Source organism: Halyomorpha halys, unplaced genomic scaffold, assembly GCF_000696795.3.
Source record: "Halyomorpha halys isolate HHAL.00 unplaced genomic scaffold, Hhal_1.1 Scaffold1240.1, whole genome shotgun sequence".
In the NCBI taxonomy this organism is placed as follows: domain Eukaryota; kingdom Metazoa; phylum Arthropoda; class Insecta; order Hemiptera; family Pentatomidae; genus Halyomorpha; species Halyomorpha halys.
This window is the reverse complement of record NW_027108774.1, coordinates 395,864-416,760: the sequence shown is the minus strand read 5'-3', so window position 1 is coordinate 416,760 and position 20,897 is coordinate 395,864. Positions and strand designations below refer to the sequence as shown.

At 31.0% G+C, this 20,897-nt stretch overlaps 2 protein-coding genes across 2 annotated transcripts in view; both read left to right on the top strand.

Moving 5' to 3' along the window:
- The window catches only part of LOC106688939 (uncharacterized), a 25,790-nt gene extending 4,948 nt beyond the window's left edge, over positions 1-20,842 (top strand). The window contains exons 7-19 of the mRNA XM_067047093.1: positions 4,043-4,283; positions 4,677-5,080; positions 5,170-5,361; positions 6,250-6,472; positions 7,125-7,344; positions 7,567-7,835; positions 14,062-14,261; positions 15,291-15,528; positions 15,907-16,307; positions 16,384-16,575; positions 18,664-18,886; positions 19,664-19,883; positions 20,489-20,842. Of these exons, the coding sequence (XP_066903194.1) occupies positions 4,043-4,283; positions 4,677-5,080; positions 5,170-5,361; positions 6,250-6,472; positions 7,125-7,344; positions 7,567-7,835; positions 14,062-14,261; positions 15,291-15,528; positions 15,907-16,307; positions 16,384-16,575; positions 18,664-18,886; positions 19,664-19,883; positions 20,489-20,759 (3,294 nt within the window). The 3' untranslated portion in view covers positions 20,760-20,842. The remainder of the gene's footprint in view (positions 1-4,042; positions 4,284-4,676; positions 5,081-5,169; positions 5,362-6,249; positions 6,473-7,124; positions 7,345-7,566; positions 7,836-14,061; positions 14,262-15,290; positions 15,529-15,906; positions 16,308-16,383; positions 16,576-18,663; positions 18,887-19,663; positions 19,884-20,488) is intronic.
- The window catches only part of LOC106688946 (UDP-glycosyltransferase UGT5), a 28,041-nt gene continuing 19,253 nt past the window's right edge, over positions 12,110-20,897 (top strand). Inside the window, exon 1 of the mRNA XM_067047105.1 lies at positions 12,110-12,168. The gene's annotated coding sequence lies outside the window, so the exon portion shown is untranslated. The remainder of the gene's footprint in view (positions 12,169-20,897) is intronic.

Below are 20,897 nucleotides of genomic sequence, written 5' to 3'. Positions count from 1 at the left end.
CGCTCGAAACATTAGTGGCAGCACTCCTGACCTCTTCAATTTTGTCGCTATTTTTAGAGAAAAATAGCCTTATTTTGAATTTAAAAATATACATTATTCAGTTCCAAGTATCTTCCTCATTTCATTTTTTCTCAGAGAGACGCAATACCTGGTGAGAATCTGTGAGTCCAATTTAGCCCAAATGGTCTAAAACGAAGAAACTTATTAATGAAACCATTATTTCCAGGGTTGTAATTTAATATTTTTCATTTATTTTTTTCATAAATTAGTAAAGTTAGTACCTACATAGGTTTCAGTTGAGGAGACAAGTGTTACTGAAGACCAATATTTTGTCAGTATCATTTTTTTTTTCAGATTCACCTTCAAAGTTAATTATCAAGTATTGGTCTTATACCTCATTCCGACCATGTCTAAATCCAGCAAGACCCTCACAGCACCTTGTACTAAACTGCTTCCCATGTCTAGCACAGCCTATCACAATGGTTCTCAACCGGGATCAATTTCGATGTTCTCAATTTAGGAATAAGTCAATTCAACAGTTTTGGACCTTACTATCTCAGATTTCCTTCAATTTTGCCTTTTTTAGCTTTTGTTGAAATGACGGCATTAGATACTCTATTTGTATCATCAAACGATAATGTAGAGGTTCCGCTATTTACCACGAGATAGAGAAATTGGTTCGAAGCTACTAATTACTACTTCAAGAACTTGGACAAATTAAAGGACTGTTTAAATTAAAGCTAGGTGGTTACTAATTTACTTATAACTATTGATACGCCTTAGCAGCTTCGCAAATGCAGCGGCGCCGGTCTAGCCTAGAATTGTAGGTATCAGTAGTCCTCAGATAGCATACTGCTTCACAAAGAGCAAAAACTTGCTATATTCAAACGGCACTTGGACTGCCGACAGTGACAGCATTCATCTCATGGATGCAAATCAAATTTTTATAGCCTCCAACACTAACCCACTTTTTTAGACATTAACACCAATAGGAAGCCCTCAAAGGTGGCAAACACACATGAACAGTTTCAGTCTCGACTGAGGACTACTAACTTACTGACTACTGTCAACACGAAACCTGGTAAACCCCGTCATCAGACAGCAGGCTCAATTCACTTTTCCAATTACCAGTCGTTTTTGTTTACGTTTAATCATTACTCCTTTAAAATGAAGCTCAAGTTTAAGTAATAGAAATTCTACCCATTCTTGTTACCTCTCATATATCAAACCCTATTCACTCACGAGGATAGGAAAGAAAAAATAAACGAATCAATTCGCAATATATAAAAAACCTCAGAAGAAATAGAAACTAGTATCTAGAGGATACTGTAAGATGTTTTAACATAAATCCAGGCACTAAAGACATGCTGATGATTGCCGATATAATTGCAAAGGAGATGACAGAGAAAACATCAATAGAATGGAAATCCTTAGAAAGATAGTTCATACTTCATAGATTCATACTCGAGATATGACATTGTTTTAGTTTGAAAATTAAAAATGCACAAGTTCTTAATTCGCTCATAATGACCAAAGTTTTTATTAATATTTACATATTTCACATACTCCATACATACTTAAAAAAAAGATACAGATGTATGAACATAGTTCGCATTTTTGATAATATGAAATTCGCTAATTAATTGATCAGGTTTTCATTATTTTTAGAAAAAATATTTTTATCTCATTTGATAATTTATATGCCATGAATAGTGAAGATAACATTCGCTGATAAGTTATCTCCTCTGATTGCTAGCATAATAGTTAGTAAGATCAAGCAGTTGTCGAGACTTACTGTGTGTTACAGTGCAGGTAAGCACAGACATTACTGGTTTTGCAGACCTATCCTCTACCACCACTCACATTTTGTTTAATTTGCGCATTTCGTTTCGATAAGTCTATATTATTTTTTATATGCTTTAGATTGACAATGTAGAAGTTGAAAAGTTAATATTTTTACACTATACAATTCATGAAAAATAAAGAATATTCTCATGAATTGTAAACATGAAATCAGAGCAAAGCCTTCGCGATTTTTAAAAATCTGCGACTTCCAATACCTGAAGGTCTTAACAATTTTTCCAGAATTTTTATGAAATTGTTAATTGTTTTAATATAAAAACACAGTCATTATCAAAGGAAGGCTAATCCTCAGTTTGAAAATGTACCAAGTTTTGGAATTCCAAGGAGTTACAAAACCATCTTTAGAGATGATAGATCTACTTAAAAAATAATTAAATCATAAAATATAGTAAAAAAGGTAAAGGCCATAATAGGCATGAGGCTGTCACACATTACTAAAGGTAAAAGTTTTTATTTTTAATAAAAACGTTTATAACAACTTCTGCGATATGCAATGAGAAAATGATAAATGCATAATATTTTAAATTAACTTTTAAATTAATTTCAGTTTCTATTTTCTTTCAAAGGAAACAAATTTTTAATTTATTGATAGATTACACTCATGGTTAATTTTACGCACCGTATATCTTGCAACTACTTGGCTATGGCACTGCATGAAGTCACAAACAAAAAGTTTTTATTAAAAGTTGATTAACATCATAAAATAAATTTAAATACTATAATTTAAGTTAATTAAAAAAGAACAAATGACAATAAAATCAGATCATGAAACGCCATGTTATGAAAAAAATGGATGTCTTATATTCATAATAAACATATTAAAATTTGATTTTAATTCGCAAAGTTTTGGGAGAAGTAAACATTTCTTACGGGAAAAATGTTTCATTCATTTTTTGTTCAAAAAAATGAACATTCACTGAATACACTGCTAAAAATGAATTTGAAGCAACATTTTTTTTAATAACACAAATGTATTTACTAAATTTGGATGATTCTTTTTAAATGATTTTTTCAACAATAGAAGGTTTTGTATGCTATATATCACGTGAATTATGAAATAATGTTTTTGATACATGTAGATTCCTTTATTCCTTATACACCATTAATGTTTGGGTTTTTTAACCCAGACCTATTGTCTGGATTACAACACAATAATCTATAATACTTTCTAACCTATTAATTACGTATGTATGGCACATACCGTAAATAGTAGGCAAATCCAACAGTAGGATGATGGTACATAAATTTAAAAAATCCATTAAGAACACGGCCGCGTGTTTAATTAATGAATGCGATTTTTTTTGTAAAGCATACGATAATTATTTTTGAACATTAAGAAGTTCTGCTATATTTATAATTTATTTGAGGTGAAAACAATTTATTATCGCCAGAACACTGCATATATCCTTTATAGGGGTGGGTATTCGGAAGTTTTTTTCTTGAGTTTTTGGTTTGTTACTTTCCATATTGAACCAATAAAGAAAAAAAGAAAAATTTAACACTTCCTCAAATTTTGCATGGAATTTGATGCTATTTAGCTATCAAAATGTTTTGAAAATTAAATACGACTGATTCGATTTTTTATTTTATTTTATTGCCTTCAGGGAATCCTCATTGATAATATTCTGTAACAGGCACTCACATAATGTTATAGTTTTTGAGATATTTATTTTTTTTAAAATCCTATTTGCTGTATTAATTCTTACGGAAAATATTTGTTTAGTGATGGTTAGTCTTAACTTTTTGATCATTTACGATTTTCAGCATAAAATACAGTTTGAAACTCAAACAAAAAACTTGTAAAACTTTTAAAAGAATTTGTAAGCACCAGAAAGACAGTTCATAATACAATAAATAACAAAAAAAAAGAGAGAGAGTTTATTTAAATAACTACTTTAAACTATATTACTGAATTATTCAATAATGAATATGAATTAAGTCCAACATTTAATCTTAAATCTGACTGACAAGCCATTTTCATTAGTGTTTTTTATTCTATACATTTTTATTTATGCAAGCTTAATCTAAAAATATCTAGTTACAGATTAAAAATATTAGTGACTGCAGTAGACAACAATAAATATTAATTTTGTCAATAAGTTTTTATGAATCTAAAACCATAATGTTTATATTGAGCCTAATAACTAATTACTATAATTTATGACTTTTCTAATTTCAGTTCTTCAAGATGAAAGGTGCTATTGTTGTCATATTATTTTCTATTCTGATCTATTGTCATGGATACAACATATTGGTGATGATGCCTTTCCCACTGTATAGTCACACCAAATCTTACTTGCCAATATTTATTGAATTAGCAAAAAGAGGACATAATGTAACGATGGTTAGCCCATTTCCATTGAAAGAGCCAGTTCCAAATTTCAATGAAGTTATAATAGAGGACAGTATGAAAGAAATGAGTTAGTATCTGTATATTTCCTATTATAATATAAAAAAATATGAATGTATGAGTTACCTTAATGAGTGAGAAACTTAACTGAAAAAAATGAAGTAATTCTTGAATGTCTATTACCAATCAATGTGGTTCTCATTCATATATTCTTCACTTACGGGTGTTTACATAGAGAAGATCCCACCTGAATTTACATTGGAATATAATCATCGGGGAGAGGTACCAGGTATTGGTCTATCAAAGAGAAGAGGGATTGAGAGTGTCTATTATTATATTATATTATATAAATGAATTAACCAATCAGTGTGTTTAATTTGGCTTGATTAATAATATAATATCTCACCTTAATCGTGTTTGACATTAATTTTTATTTTATTTATTTATTTTTTTTTTTTTACAGAAAAGCAGAACTTCGATGTAAGAGATAGGGAAGGATTTTTTTTTAGATTACTAGTTCCAAGGATTTTTTCTAAATTTATGCTTGATAATGCATTTGAAACCGAAGGCTTGAAAGCATTTTTGAATGATACAGGTTCCCGATTTGATATGGTTATTACGGAGACTTTTTTTTTCCAGGAACCATTTATAGCTTTAGGGCACAAATATGGTGCTATTCAAGTTTCTGTTCAAACAATAAGTTTATCCATGGGCATATCTGGTGTAACTGGAAACCCTCATAATCCAGCTTATATGCCCTCAGAACTCTTTCCAGCATCGCGTTACATGAATTTTTGGGAAAGATCAAAAAGTACATTAGCTAATCTTCTAGAATATGTTGTATCCCATACAGGTTGGATTTATTTGGTACTTTCCTTTCTGTTACTATGTTTAGCTACATGTACTATTATTTATTATTGTTATTTATGTCAAAATGCACTTGTTTATCATTTCAGGACTATTATATGAGAAGTCGTTTAGCACCATACCCGGGATTTGAAAATCTGCCACCTATGGTAGATATGTTTAAGAATATTTCTCTTGTTCTGCTTGATAATCATATGGCAATAAGTTACCCTCGTCCATATCTTCCAAATGTAGTGGAGATTGGTGGATTGACGATTAAAGAAGGGGATAAGCTAGATGAGGTAATGTTACTTGAATTTATATTTTATCAATAGAAAATATAATAAATACTCTTTTGAAATATAATATATACATATTATTTCTGAATATATCTATTACTTATATTATATAGTTATGAGGGCCCGGATCTTTGTTTATATAAAAATGGCAAATAACCTTTTATAACTCATGAAATCCCATATATAAAATTTATTATTCTTCTTCTCCAAGAATCTTGCTCATTAACACTATTTTATATTTTTCTCAGCATCATCCTCGCAAATCTGAGGACTTTCTGAGTTCTAATCTTTGCCCTAAATTCCGAGCCGTAAGTAAACACCAATTGGATATGGATCAAATTAAATGGAATTTATCCATATTCTTGTTCAGTTGAAACATCGATACATTGGAAAATTGTATTCATATTTTTTTTTAAAGAGAATTAGAAAATATAGAATTATATTGGGATTATATGAGAAAAAAAAATTATTTAGTTATTTTCTGAACTGAACATTGACAATCCAAAAATTCATTGAAATCCAGCCCCTAAAAATTACAATATATTCTGATATAAATTATAGCAAAACATTGCTGGATTATTGGATTTAATGTGGTCCTGGCATTTCATGTTAACAACAAAATAATGTGACTAGGGAAAAAAAAAGTATAAAAATCAACAAAACAAATTAAAATTTAAGTAGTATATTTTAAACTGCTCTTCAAAAAAGCAGATGATTTTCAAAATTCTTTTATACATTATCCATTAAAATTATTAATTTTTAACTTTATTTTACTGTACATAATTTTTTATTTATCTATGGATTTTTTGGAGAATATCATCATAAAAGTTAACTCCCCGTTGGTTATTTTTTTTCCAATGTTAGATTTTTATAAATTTTTACATACTTTAGGAATGGGAAAAATATTTGAACGAATCTGTGGATGGTGTAATATACTTTAGCTGGGGATCACATTACAAAACAGAACATATGAGACCTCATGAGCGCACTGCTTTCATGTCAGCATTTGGAAAACTTAAACAAAAAGTACTTATGAAAGCAGACGAAGATACCATACCAGGGAAACCCGATAATGTTAGGCTGGCCAAGTGGGTACCTCAAGCAAGTATACTAGGTAATTTATCTTTATGCACATATAGTTAAAATATAGATTTTATTTACACAGCTTCACTTAGAATTTAATTGGTTTGATGAACTTATATTGTTCTGAAGATAATGATCACAAATTAGTAATAATTAATTAATTAATGTTCAAATCTTTAATATCAGTGAAACGAAAGATAAAATGTGTATGAAAATTTTCTATGTTGCCTGAATGATTCAAAATTTATATAGTTTAAAATATAGTAAATAATTATCTTATCCTATTTCTTAAATGCAATATATTTTCAAATAATTCAATTTTAATATAAAGCTACAGAATGGTTTTTGTTAGTTTTAATGATACATATCTAATTTATGGTTAAGATGAAAAAAAATATTTGTACAATCAATATTTATTTTTAATATGTACAAAATATATATTTTAACAACAATTGTCCAACATTCTGAGCTATAAAATTTATTTTGAAAATTTTAGCAGTTTGGTTCTCAATATCATACTTGAACACTGACTGGTTATTGTCTTGAACTTACCTAACAACTTGTTGACTTGAACTTAGGTAACTTCTTATTATATGAAAATCTAAGAATTATTTTTTATTATCATTATTTGGTAATTTTTCTTCTAATTTACAATAATTACTGTTTTATTCACTATTTGTTAGGTCATCCCAATGTCCGTGCTTTTGTTAGTCATGGTGGTCTTCATGGAGTTTTGGAAGGAACTTATCATGGTGTTCCAATTATAGGAACTCCTCTGTTTGCTGATCAAAACAGCAATATTAAATTTTGTGAAGAGGCTGGTTATTGCATTTATATAGATCTTAATACTATCACAGAAGGGATACTGTTAGAAGCTTTTGACAGGATACTGACCAATGAATCGTGAGTTATAAATTTTTCTGTATGAAGTGGTATTCATGTATGATTCAAGTAGCATATTTAAATATAATAGCTAATAGCGATATTTAAATCGTTTAAGGTAATGGTAGTTTGATTATAATGAAAAACAATAGCTTTGCATTATTTCTCACTGTAATATGATTGTTTGTTAGTATTATTATTGAGTTACAAACTGGTAATGATGATCTACTTACTTTTCTACAGTTATAAAGAAAATGCCCTTATGCAGAGTAAAATCATGAAAGACAAACCCTTGAGCATCATGGACAATGTTGTCTACTGGGTGGAATACCTACTTAGGCATAGAGGAGCTACTCATCTGAGGTCTGCAGCTGTAAAATTGTTGTGGTACCAATATTTGCTGCTTGATGTAATATTAGTTTGGGGTGTTGTATTTGTTGTGGCCATAGTTATGTTTAGAAAAATTATTAGATCTGTATGTAAAGCAAGGAGATCGAAAAGTAAAAAAGACTGATTAAAACTGTGGTATGATGTCTCTAGTCAAGAACATAGTGACAATCAGTGATTGTGCTGGATTTTAATTATTTATATTTCTTAAATTGTATTTATATCTTGATATTATTTAAGGCTAAGTGAAATATATTATGAGAATTTAAAATCTATGTTTTACTGTAATGTATATAATGTATGGGGGAGAGGGTAAGGACATGGACCTAAGAATTTGAAGAGGAGGGCAACACTGTCTTATGAGGTAACACTGGATACCATATGTGGTGAGGGAAGTTTAAATGAGTGTTATGGTGAGAAAAAAGTGAGAGAAAGTTTGTTTTTGAACTTATAAGGTGTATGTTTTGTTTAGATTTTTTAAAATAATTTGATCTTGTCTCAGTGAATAATTGTAAAATTTGATATAAACAATATAAAACAGTATTAAACATTATAAATTTTGTAACAGACATTCTTCCAAAGGTAGTTATTTAATTGATATATAAAGTAATATTAACAATAGTTTTTGTTTATCAAATTGCTACTGCAAATGTAAATACATTCAACAAATATGTGCTCTGCTCAATCAAGGTGTATATTCTTCAGTTTTGTGTTTCTTTTCTCGCAGTAAACTATTATCTCATTCAGTAAGTAACGTTAAATCCTGAAGGTAGCTGTATTATTTAATTTATATATAAATTAAATAAATCAGCTAAGGAAGTTAATAGAACATGTATCTCATTATTTATTTACAGAAGTGTATTTAGGTTAGATTTGATTTAGTTGTTCATGTATTTCTCTATAGGTCTGTTGGAAATTTGTTAAAATATAATATGAAAGATGTGCATCATTATTGAACTATTCTGTGTAATGTTGGAACAACACATTGTGTGTTTGTAACCTCTTTTGTCATGCTAATGTTTATACAGCTCATTGTATAATTGTAACCACTTTTGTCATGTTAATTAATGTTAACTTATATCAATAAATATAAGTTATTTTTCTTTTCATTCCATTTGATTTGTTTTTATTTTATTTGAATAATGTTCATTCTCAATAAATAAATAAATTCTAATCTCCAGTGACAAGGTTCAAGTATTTCTGAAGTTTACTTTATTTCCTGAGAAAGTTGAAGACTGAGATCTACTGAAAGTTATAAAAATGAGATAAAGCTATAAATAATTCCCAAAACATTAATATATTCTGAATCAAATGAGACCACTTCCATATGAATAAAATATAAATATCAGTTTTGGTAAATTTGTAATTAATTGCTAAATGATGTTATTTAAGTATAAATAAATTAATGATTGTACCAAAAATGAGAGTACAAACCCAGCTGTTTAGAAATTTCAGATTTAGCGGGTTCCAATAAATTTTTGTAGCAACTGCCATGTTCAGTATTTAAGTAATAGTAATTCAATTATAGTACTTAGTTGGTACTATGTATTTTTAAAACCTACATAGGTAACATATGAATTGAAAGTTGGGTTTTCCTGGTCTGTGTTGGTGAAAATTGAACATGTGATAAAAAATTATTAAGTTAAAACTGTCTAACTGCCACTTTTTGTTGTCATTCTGTCCTTCATGATCACACAAATAATTTTTCTAGAGGAAAATGGATGTAGATTTTAATTGTAATAGCATACCAAGCACACTATTTTTGTTTTATTTCCTAAATTGTGATTTTGAAAGAAAGAGGGACACCTGTAAAAGTAGCCTGTTAAAAATCAAATGGCTTAGTTCTACATTAGACAATGTGGACCTGTTTTATTCACCGTAGTTGTTACAATTCATATAATAAACAGCATTAGACCCCATAAAAAAAAATGAGAAAGAGACTTGCGAGAAGAAATATACTGCTCAGAAAATTTGAGGTCCATAGGAACCTCTTACACCTGAATAGCATTTATAAGCTGTTTATAAGAGATTTTTATGATCCCCTTGCTGTCATTTCTGACATATGGGGAGGGGGTTATCTATATGCTACCAGCCTATTCCAACCATGGTGGGGGGTCAAGGGTTCATTTCGTGGGACCATCACAGAAATAAAAGTCGACCCCCAGGAGGGATTCGAACCGGCATCGCTGCAGTCACCAGACAGTTGAAGTTGGTGCTTATTCCACTCTATTACAAATAGCACCTCAGCACTACCACCCACCATGATAAAGTCCCTCGTTTAGGTATAATCATTCATATTAATTTTTACTTAAATAATATCGTTCAGCTGAAGATTGTGATATTCACCTTTAATTGGTCGTAACTTCTTACATTGTCATGGGATTGATCTCATTCGATCTAGAAACATCTAAAATATTAGAAATATGACTTATTTCTGACTGTCCTGGAGAGATTGTACAGGCTCTGCAGGTCTCGTTTGGTTTTTTTTGAGACTAAGTTATGACTAAAGATTCGTTAATGTACAAACAGGACATCACAATAGAAGGGCGGGACAGGGTAAGCTCAGTGTTTACATCGAGACCTGCCTGTGCTGTACTTCAGGTATCCCAAGTGTATTTTAAAATTATAATTAAATTAGTGTGGTAAAGGGGTGTTGAAATTGTGAGACCTTTTCTGTTGATTAACATGCATATATTTCTCTTAATTGCAAATAGTTAATTCCCTGGAGGGGCAGATTATGTTAGTGTATTAGTTTAGTGATATCATTTTAATTATATGATTTAAAAACAGATTTGGTTGGTCTCATGGGTAACAGAAATAATGGCTTATTTGGTGAGTGACGTCTTCGCTGCCGCGGTCACGTCTTCTTCGCTCTCCTCGTCCAGGTTCAGCTGTTGGCAAAATGGTGAAAACCATGAAATCTTCGCTTGGTGTCAGAAAGAACGTCTTTCTTCTTCAGTGGCTGGCCAGCGTGTCCTCGACTCTGGTGTGATGATAGGGGCAGGCCTGGTTCTAGCATGCATGGTGCATAGGTCGCTGCGGCATTCCATTCGCGGCGTTTTCGGGGTCTTCCGGTGTCCGCAGCAAGGGGTCATCAGAAAATGAGATCCCCGACCCCGACTTTATATACATTCGAAAAAGAACCGGAAAATTCAGATTATGTAAATCCGACTGTCAGTATTGAATGTCATAATTAATATCAATCACTATTGTCGATAACAAACATTAAATTTTACGAAGTGTAAATATGACGACCTCAATACATGCCGCACTAAACACAGTGTTTTTCAACAAACATTATTTTAACATTATATAAAAAGCATGGGTGGTAATGGTACTCAGACCTTATGTTTTTTATTTTATTTTAGTTAAATGCATAGAACATTTGCAAACAGTAAGTATTTCTGTATAGAAGATTAAATTAGAGTATGCTCTTTATCGCTAGTTTACGTGCTGTACAAACAGTTTTGGACAAATACAAAGTTTAATTGTGTATCATCTGAGAAATAATAATTTTATTTATTTAAAAAAAATAAGACATTTGTAAACAGTAAATTTTTGTGTAAACAAGATTGCATCAAAACACGTGTTTCATATCTCAGGCACGTATAGAGTACATGGAGTACGTTTATCTTCTGTTTAAAGTACTTTAGGGTAAAAACAGTTGAAATGAGTATTTTCTAAGAAATATTTATTTTATTCATCTTGAAAAATATACATATTTATTAGCAGTCAATTCTTCTGTAAACAAGATTGCATCAAAACATGTTTTCCAAATCTGAGGCACTTCTAGAGTACGTTAAGTATCGGTACGTCCAGGGTACGTGAAGTACGTTTTATCTTTTGTGTAAAGTACTTTATGATAAAAACAGAGTTTAATTGAGTATTTTCTGAGAAATATTGATTCTATCTATCTAAAAGAAATAAGACATTTGTAAATAGTAAATTCTTCTGTAAACAATATTGCATAAAACAATGTTTTTCATATCTGAGGCACCTCTAGAGTAAGTGAAATTCCTCTAGGGTACTTCAAGTACCCTTGTCATAATTTTTAATTTCGCCTTATGTTGAAAATATAAATTTTTTTAATGTACTAAAAGCATTGGTAAAATAACTACGTTTCAACAAAATGTTTTATATTTTTTGGGAAATCATAATAAGAACTGTTTCTCCTGACAATATACTATAATCTTACTAATAAGGATAATTATAGTTACATTATATCATATTTAATGAACAATAAAATATAATCAAGACAGACTATTAAAATTCGTAAATAAGAATATAAGGCAAAGCATATCTTATTTCATAGTTCATCTTATTTCGTAATTTATATTTATATTTTGAAATTATATTGTGAAGATAGCATTTGCTGATATGTTATCTCATCTTTCTGTTAAAACAGTAGTTAGTAAGATTAAGTTGGATTGAGAAGGTTTACTGTGTGTTACTGTGCAGGTAAGCTTCAGTATATTCACCGAAAGCAATCTACAGTAATTTATCATGCATAAGTAGCATCAAGAATATTAGTGAGTAGATTAAGGAATGATAAATACCCATGTAGTGTATCGTGTGTGCATAACGAGTTTTATTAGATAGAAAAAATTCATATTTTCCGTAATTGAGAAACACAGGGAAAATGATTAATTTCTATCTAGGCAATGTTCAGGAGTTCAAAGTATATCATTGGTTCTCCTATACTTTATACTGTAAGCGTTAAATTTAACAGCGTTTCTGAGCCGTTCCACTTTAGCATCCTGTCCACCCAAAAATGGATCAGAAATCGGTATTACTCGTTTTTGAAAAAAAAAAAAAAAAAAAAAATCATAGGTTTCTACCTCTTTTTATTCTTCTTTAATTATTTATTTTTGTTTTTTTTTCCTGTGAATTCGGATATAATTAAGCTCATTAATGTTTTTTCATATTTCGAGATAAATGTAGTCGAAAAGTTATAACTGATGTCATGACAACCCTGGAAAGACAAACTGTCTCTCCTCCGTCGTTAGAGACTGTTAAGTTAGATTATGAAAGGAAATACGGAATAATTATATATTAATAATAGTCTAGTAGGTATAGCATATTGTATATTACTTGAATCTTCTACAGTTTCGTCAATAAACATGAGTGCTTGGTTTTCGTTTCAGTGACATCTAATTAATAATTGATAAAGGGACCTTGGACTATTTAGTCACTGACATATTTTATTATTGTATTTTTGGATTATATCAAAGTTGCTTCTAATCCTTCTTTTTATTATTATTATTATAAAGATAATCCATTCAAGGATCATAAAAATATCCATTTTAAGCTATTTAATTCCCGTTTTTTCTTTATCTATTTTAGTTTTATTTATTTTTACTTTACTTTCCACTTTGGTAAAGACCATTTGATAATAGCGTTGATTTTTCGTCGTACAGTGTTCAACGGATTTCTGTTTTAGAGACCTCTGAGGCAAAAAAAAAAAAAAAAAAAAAGCATTTTATTTATTACTCTGTTTGAGCCATGATTATTTCTCGAACGGATTGACAAATTTTGTAGTTTATTCATTTTTGTTTTTATACTAGGATTTAAGCCCTCGATTCCTGTGTACCAAATTATTTATTTTTATAGTCCGACACTCGGCTGTCCAGCAAAACAGAAAGTTTTATATATAAACTGATTAATTCTATTAATACTTCACTTGTCCACTTAGTCACGTGATATTCACTTTACCTGAATTTATCATCTGGGAAGTCCCCACAACGATCATTTCATTTAGCACCACTTAGGCAGAGGCCAACGATGTGCTGCTGAATCGTTACCCACTACCATTCTAACTTGACTCTTTTGTCTTTAACCCTTCGACTCATTGCCATTTAGACACTTCCTTCGAGAATTTGTGGTAAAATGGGACGAGATATACGGGAAATTTGGTTAGTTGTTATACAAAAATCATAGGGATTCTTCTGGGGAACAGCCTAAAGTGGAAAGTCATTTTGAGCTCTCATGGACGACTGTATATTATACATAATATTATAGTATATTATACTAGGTGACCCGGCAATGCTTCGCTATTGCTATATTTAAAAGTGTGTATGGACTTAATGAACACAACTTATAGTTTGTTATAAATTATTATACACTTTATCATTATAATTTAGTAACATTAATAGTTTTAGATGTATATTGACAAAATTAAGACCGACTGACCATTTTTATAACCACCGACTGAATGTTTTATAAGTTTTTGTTAATATAATATAGCTAAATAAAATCAGTAATAGTTAATAATAATAGAGTCAGTAAATTCAAAAGTTTTTTATGAACAAAGATTCAACCTTTACATTTTATATGTATAGATGATGTTATAAGACGGTAACTATGTTTGTTTTTGTTTTCTGGCACGACGGACCGTGGAGGTTCAAGGCCTCGTGCGATGTACTAAGGAAATATATCGTCGCGTGTCTCTTGACGAGGTTTTCATAGAGTGGGTTTGTTACTACCACGCCTATTTTTGTGAGTGCAGCCCATTGACTAACGGGCCCTCACAAATCCTCGGGGGGAGGCTGCGAGTGAGTATTGTATAATTCTATGCTTGAAAAAATCCCAGATATAGCCCGGCCTCGAACTCGCAAAACCCTCTGAGTTGGCCCCTAAGACGGTAACAATGGAATGTGGAAACCCTTAAATACGAATTTTGAAAAAAATCGAAAAAAAAAATTTAGTCCAAAATTCTCACACATCGGCTTTTGATTCCTTTTTAAAAATAGAAATAACTTCGACTCGATCAATCTACACCAAAGTCGGCAGTGGTTCTATAAACTGCACCAAAGGACACAACCCTGATCTAATAAAACAAATTACAACCGGAGATGTAAAATAAAAATTGCGATTTTATTTTCCCTATTTGAAACCCATACGTCGCCCTTTTAAGGGACATCCAGCTTTCTAACGGCTCTATTAAGGTAGGAATTGGATAAAATGCAGAGGAGTTATGAACGATTTTATGAACAACAGTCACCGGAAGAAAAAAAAATTCTTGAAATAAATCATGGTGAAAAATTTATTATTTTTAATTTCTTTGAAAAATGGTATTTGGTAGTTTGGGACGATACTAAAACGAATTTGAAATGCTCTATTCTAAAAAAAAAAATTGAGTTATGACTTCGTTTTAAGTAATGGACAATTTGCAAATGACAATCGCTAAAGAACAACTTCGGAAACTCTTCTGGTTCTAACACTTCTAGTAAGTTCTGTGTGCAGAAATGTGTTGTGGCCAATAATAAATTATTTTTAACAAACTTAATTTTTCTTGATGGTCAACTTATCATTAAGTTATAAATATAAATGATTAACTTAAGTAGTTAATCATTTATTCCAAAGGAACTATGTGGATACTGTCCCACACTATTAAAACACTGACAAAATGTTAATGTAATCTAACTCATGTAACCAAATTTATAAGTACCACTAACACAGTTTATAATAAAATCTGCAAATAATTGTGAGCTCATGTAATCTTTAATAATTAATTTTATAAATATTTTTTTACATTGAGTCAATTATTTAATTATTAAGATTTGTCAATTTTATAATTTCAGGTTTTCAAGATGAAAGATACGATTTGTATATTATTGTTCTCCCTTGTGAGTTACTGTCATGGATACAATATATTAGTAATGCTGCCTCTCCCAATGTACAGTCACACAAAATCTTACTTGCCACTATTTCTCGAATTGGCAGAAAGAGGACACAATGTAACAATGGTCAGTCAATTCCCATTGAAAGAACCTGTTCCGAATTTCAATGAAGTTATCATAGAGGACACAAAACCAAGAAGTAAGTATGAATATGTGTACTAACGGAGTTAGTTAATGATTGTTCAACTTTGCGAGAGAGAAAGTAATACCTTTCTAGGAGATCTTGGTATGATAATTTAGTGTATTTCTGCACTACTGAGTTAATAGAGTTTCGACGATAGACCCGAACTGAATTTGCTATGATGGAAAGTTAGAGAGGAACCTACCCTCTTCCTCTCTAACTTTCCATCAGTTGAAAGAATTATATACATATAAGTTCTAATCAATGAATTTAAATAGGTAATTAGCAAGGACAATACATCATTAACCATGGTAATCACCGTTGCTGTAAACCATGGTAATAAACTGTTAACCTTGATAGAGTTTAAAAATATATATATATTTTTTTTGTTTACAGATGAGAATATTGATCCAAGAAAGATGGATTGGTTTCTTATTAGATTGTTTGGTCCTAGACTTTTCTGCAAATTTATACTTGATAAAGTATTTGATTCTGAAAGCTTGAAAGCGTTTCTGAATGATAAAAATTCGCACTTTGATATGGTGATCACCGAGACCTTTTTTTGCCAGGAACCACTCATAGCTCTAGGGCACAAATATAATGCTATACAAGTTTCTGTTCAAACAGTGAGCTTGTCCATTGGTTTAGCTCGTTTGACAGGAAACCCACACAACCCTGCTTATATCCCATCAGCTGTCTTTCCAACATCGCAGCACATGAATTTCTGGCAAAGATCAAAAAATGTATTTGTTAATATTCTGGATTATCTTATATCTCATACTGGATGGATTTATATGGTACTTTTCTTTCAGTTATTTTGATCAGCTATATCCTCTATTATTTGCTATGATCTTATGGAAATTATCATTTCAGGATTATTATATGAGAAGTCGTTTTGCACCGTATCCTGGGTTTGAAAATTTGCCACCCATCACGGACATGTTTAAGAATATTTCTCTTGTTCTTCTTGATAATCATATGGCATTAAGTCACCCTCGTCCATATCTTCCGAATGTTGTGGAAATTGGTGGATTAACAATTAAAGGAGGAGATAAGCTTGATGAGGTAATTCTACTTGTATATATATTTTATCAATAACAACTCTTTTGAAATATAATATGTAAATTTTATATTTAAATACGTTAATATAATTACAATACACCCAGATTATATATTTTTGGATTAAAAAAAAATGCATGATTCCATTTTTGTTGTATTACAAAACCAATTCAAATAAAAGATAATATGGTCGTGGGCGACCTACTTTAATTAACAAAGACTAGCTAAGTCTAATATTGGAAACAGATTAAACCAAAACCACACGGTAAATTGTGGGATAGCTTGATGTGAAGTAATGAAGTAATCTGCTGGTCATAAATACCTGAGACTGTGGTTGCTTACCTACGCTTCTCTTTTTGTGATGTGTTGGGTTGTTGAGTTATTGGAAATTCCCTAAGTCAACAAATCGGGTAAGGTTGGCAAAGTTTAGAAAAAAAAAATCACAAAAGAATTAATTACAACAATAAACATAAAAATAAGGATTTTATTTGAAAACAGAAATCATAATAATCAATGGTCTAAAAATTAAATAATTTTAGCATTTTTTCCCCGTTAGAATCATCATAGAATTTGTTTCTTTTGTATTTAATTTTTTTCCTTATTTAACTTATCACTAATTGATTGTCTAATACAGTTTAAGTTGGATGGCTACCATATTCTAACCAGTCTCAATACTCAATATAATACGTTATCTCCTCACGCAAAACGTTGTTGTTGTTTGAATTTTAGGGGGAAATATTAAAGAAATTATTAATTATTAAACTAGATATTAGTTAATGATATTTTGTAATATACAAATCACATTCATAACTGAGTAAATAATTTGATGGTTTTAATGGTCGATTGATCGAATGATAATCGATTATTAGTTTAGCGCTACACGTTGACCTGTCCAGGCCTCTCCAATCAGCAACATCCAGAAGTTTCTGTCCTGCGATGCTGCCATCCATTTGTGGACTCCCAAACTCCTCCCATCCACAGCCACACAGTCAATCCATTGAACTCTCCTCCGGCCATGAACTATCATCTCCATCAGTAATCTTATAGGAGTTTCCTGTTCTATCATCTTCGGAGGATATTTTGCTCAAGTGTGGCCAACTTATGATACGTTTCTTTTGCCATTGTTCATGTCTTCGCTCTATATGTAAGGACTGGGTGAATCAGAGTTTTGTACAAAGAAATTTTTGTTTTTCTGGTCATTAACCTACTAGATAATTGTTTCCTTAGTCCTAAGTAACATCTGTTCGTGGCTAATATCCTTCTTTTGATATCTACTTCGATGGAATTATCGCGAATGACCTGTGAGCCAAGGTACGTGAATTCAGAAACCCATTCGAAGAAACAATTTCAAAATCCTATCTTTTCCCCTGGATGTCTTGGGTGTTGTTCAGCGATCATATACTTGGTCTTATCGTGGCTGATCACTGGACTAAGTTGTCTTGTTGCTTCCGCGAGAGAGAGAAATGCCTCCTCGACTAACGTCTTCGAGCGTCCAATTATATAGATGTCGTCGGCGTTAGCTAGCAGCTGCATGGTTCTGTTTATAGTAGTTCCTGTTGTCTGAATCCTGGAATCTCTTGTTAATATTCTCCTCATTGTCGCTCAAGGCCCTGGAGAGTTGTCGAGGAACGCTACAATTTTCCCTGAACCCTCTGTACTGAGAAATCTCCTAAAAAATGTCAATCACTTTACAGAGTTTATACTGAGGTATGTCATTCCTCTTTATGAGACGGTCAGTGTCTAATTCTGAGGCGCGTTATAACCACCTCTCTTCTACATCTGTCTGGAGGAAGAGACCCAACAACTCACTGTTGGCTTTATTAAGCAACTGATGCAGTCCATTTCTGTTCCCCGCCATGTAATATTCCAATCTAGATTGATCAAAACAGAGCTGAAGGAAAAATGTAACTGATTGTTATATTTTCTAGTGAATAGAATCCCGGAAAGCATATTATTCAAATAATTATAATATTTATTATTATAATAAATATAGTATTTGTTTGATACTATATTAATGCACAAATTCCTATAATTTTTAAATTTAATGTACCATTTGTTTTATTTTTCCCACGTTATAAATTTTAAACGTTTCAGGAATGGGAAAAATATTTGAATGAATCTGTAGATGGAGTGATATACTTCAGCTGGGGATCTCATTACAAAACACAAAATATGAGACCTCATGAACTCACTGCTTTCATGTCTGCATTTGGAAAACTAAAACAAAGAGTACTTATGAAAGTGGATGAAGATACCCTGCCGGGGAAACCAGATAATGTAAGGCTGGCCAAATGGGTACCTCAAGCCAGTGTACTAGGTAATAAATCTTTTTGCTAACATAATTAAAATGGATTTTTTAAAATGAAAAATAGCTTTAATTTTATTGCTCTGTACCTCTTGTTTTATATAAATAGAAGGTGTGTTTTAAACTAAATAATTAAAAATACAGTACTTCGACATATATAATATTCTTTCTCCACTTGGTTTATGTAATATATATACAGAATTTTTAAGACCTGATTGACACTCCTCTTTTGTTCGAGAGTTTTTAAAATCACAACATAAAACCTGGTAGTAAATTATTTTTAGTGGTGAAGTCGAATTTATAACCTCCCGGTTCTCTAGCGCTCTAACTTTAGACTTTTGAAAGGATTCGGTTATGTTCCTCCTCATATTCAATGAAGGATTCTCACGGAAACTATGATTTTGTATTTTTTAGACAATTGAATTTTCCGAGCCGTTCTGAAGGCGAAAAAACATCTAAAATCGTAAATGGATTAATTTTTTGTAAATATTATTTGACTGTCTTAGTTAGGCTATCAGTATCCTCGAATACCTTATCAAACGCTATTTGACCAAGATTTAATATATACGTGAAAAACGAAACAACTCTCAGAAAAAAAAGAGTAAGTTTCTTTTTTTTTTATATTTTAATATTTGCTGACCCTGGTTTTTGAAAACATTTAGTTTCAGTTTTTCTAATTCATTTTACTTTGTTTGAACCTTGGTTGATGTTGCTCCAGGTATGGATCAATGGTATTATTATCCTGGTATCTTTTTCAATGGTATTATTTTTTTTTTCATTATTTTTTAGGTCATCCCAATCTTCGCGCTTTTGTCAGTCATGGTGGACTCCATGGGGTTTTGGAAGGAACCTATCACGGAGTTCCTATTGTAGGAACTCCTCTTTTTGCTGACCAAAAGGGCAATATAAAATTTTGTGAAGATGCTGGTTATTGCATATACATAGATCTAAATACTGTCACTGAAGAAATCCTCTTGGATGCTTTTAACAGGATACTGACTAATTCATCGTAAGCTTAAAAATCAATTATTAATTTTTAGGTATGGTTTATCTATTTGCGTTTTACGTTCAATTTTTGCAGTGGTATTTAAGTTGTTCAAGTATGTAATTGTAACTAAATTACAACGAAATTCAGTAACTATTGCATTATTTATTGTTGTGTCTGAGATGAAACAACATTGAAGGCCTTTATGATGGCTAATGGATCTTCATAAATATTCAAGAAATGAGTATGCTACTCGTGTACTTGGTTACTTGATTTTTCAAAAAAAATAAAAAAAGATTAGTAGGTATATATGTACCAATTTTACGTTTAAATGTATATTCCTTGTACGATGTTTGGTAGAGTGCAGTTAACATTCACGGCAACTTTATTATCCTAAACATGATTGAGATTGGGTTCATATGTGTTTAATATTTTTATGTCCCTGAAGTAGATTTTATCTTTAGTAAATAAGGACATAAGTGTCCATTGAAAGTAGTTCACCTTGGTTCTAGTCAAGAGTTCTTTTATCTTGAGTGGTGTGCACCTGAAGTGTACGGTGTACGTTTTTTATAGTTGGACTTTGCTTATAAATATTCTAATTATGTCATAAAATAAATACATTTTTACAGGTATAAAGAAAATGCCCTTAAAACGAGTAAAATAATGAAAGACCAACCCTTGAGCGTCATGGACAATGCTGTCTACTGGGTGGAATACGTACTGCGGCACAGAGGAGCTCCTCACCTGAGGTCTGCGGCAGTAGAACTGTCGTGGTACCAATATCTGCTGCTTGATGTGATAGTAGTTTGGGGGATTGTGTTTGCTGTGGCCTTAGTATTGTTTAGAAGAATTATTAGATCAATATGTAAAGCATGGAGATCAAAAAGTAAAAAAGACTGATGAAAAATTTGATATGACGTTTCTAGTCAAGAAAAAATGACATTGTTTGCACTGAATTTTAAATATTATTTTTTTAAATTGTATTTTTTTTTTTTACCAAATTTTCACTTAGACTTTGTTAATATTTTATATGTATAT